This window comes from Microtus ochrogaster, unplaced genomic scaffold (assembly GCF_000317375.1).
Source record: "Microtus ochrogaster isolate Prairie Vole_2 unplaced genomic scaffold, MicOch1.0 UNK8, whole genome shotgun sequence".
Taxonomy (NCBI): Eukaryota; Metazoa; Chordata; class Mammalia; order Rodentia; family Cricetidae; genus Microtus; species Microtus ochrogaster.
Genome location: NW_004949106.1, coordinates 2074993 through 2076444, shown reverse-complemented (window position 1 = coordinate 2076444; position 1452 = coordinate 2074993). Strand labels below are relative to the sequence as shown.

The window sequence follows — 1452 nt, the reverse complement described above, 5'->3', positions numbered from 1 at the left end:
AACCTTAGGGTCAACTCATGCATGATTTATAAGAGCGGAATTACATACGGAGTTTTAAAGTCAGCATTTACACTTCTGACGACCTGAGTAGCTAAAGAAGAGAACGGATTATAGATGGGTCACTGCAGGGCTGGCCTGTGACACCCAGCGCTGTGTGCATTTCCCAGAGAACTGAGACCTAGAAGGTCAAGTAAGGCATGGCACACTCTCGAGCGCTGCCTTCCAGAAACCAACGCAGATGCATGAATTTGATATCTCATTTAACTCACAAATAACAGCTTAGCTGTTCTCACATTTTTGGTGCCACACTGAAATGGTCCTTTAGCTAGACTTCAAAGCACGTTCTTCAAAATCTGAACTGTCACTCAGCGAAGAAGCACAGCTAGCTGCTTCATCAAGAAAGGGCTCTTTGCTTATCTGCAAAGAATGCATCTAATTTGGGGCTGCAGCTGCCGATTTCTTCAGGTTCACCTTAGCATCTGATCCAGGGTCCCGCTCTGCACACAGGACAGAGCCAAGCAACAACCAAAGAAGATGGAAAGCGGTCTGGAAGCTGCCATCTATGCAGGACCCTAACGGACAATGTTTGCTCAGGGTTCTGCGAACTGGCAGACCGCCAGGTGTGTATAGTTGTGTCTAATGGACACATGGGCCCGTGCGCGGGCACACATGCACACATAAACACACACACACACACACACACACACACACACACACAAATCCATTTAGTATATGTCTATTAAAGGTTTCTAAAAAAATTACCTCTGAAATAAAGAATTCTTTATGCGTTTCTTCGGCTGCTCTCTGGACCAACTTGTTAAACGGTAAAGTTCTGAAATAAACATAACAGAATCCTGAGACATAAAAATAACATACCAACTAGCAATACCATCATGATGCACGCGGGCTTGGCGCAGTTGCGCCATGTGCTTTGAAGTACCCAGCTTTTACAATAATCCATGTCGACAGAATTCTGAATATTCAAAATTCATTTAGAGGTATATAAATTTGACCTGTTACCTGAAAATCTAGACTTAAAGATTTTAAATTTATGGTTCAGATGGCTCTTCAAAGGTCAACATCCTTCTTCACAAGTCACTGAGGGATGCTGCCACGGTATCAGGTTCTGGGCTGAAGAGAGGGATCAGCAGTAAGAGCACTTGGTCCTCCTGAGGACAACGTGCACTCAGCTCCCAGTGCCCACATGTGCGGCTCAAACCGTCCATAACTCCGGCTTCAGAGGATCTGACCCCCTCTTCTGGCCTCCATGGGCACTGGACACACATGCAGGCAACTCATCCACATACAATCAAAGTCATAAGGTAAAATACACGAACTTAGAGGTTCTGATTATCACCTGTCTTTATGTGCCAGGGCCAAATAAATCTGGTCAATGGGACAACCATAGCCTCTCACTAGTATTGAGGAGTAGTGAGATTACTGGTGAAGACA

The 1452-nt window shown here is 45.0% G+C and overlaps 1 protein-coding gene across 1 annotated transcript in view; it reads right to left on the bottom strand.

The window, feature by feature from the left end:
• Positions 1 to 1452, bottom strand: part of Tyw5 (tRNA-yW synthesizing protein 5) — a 16433-nt gene that overhangs the window by 6926 nt on the left and 8055 nt on the right. Inside the window, exon 3 of the mRNA XM_005366352.2 lies at positions 763 to 832. Coding sequence (XP_005366409.1) covers positions 763 to 832 — 70 coding nt within the window. The remainder of the gene's footprint in view (positions 1 to 762; positions 833 to 1452) is intronic.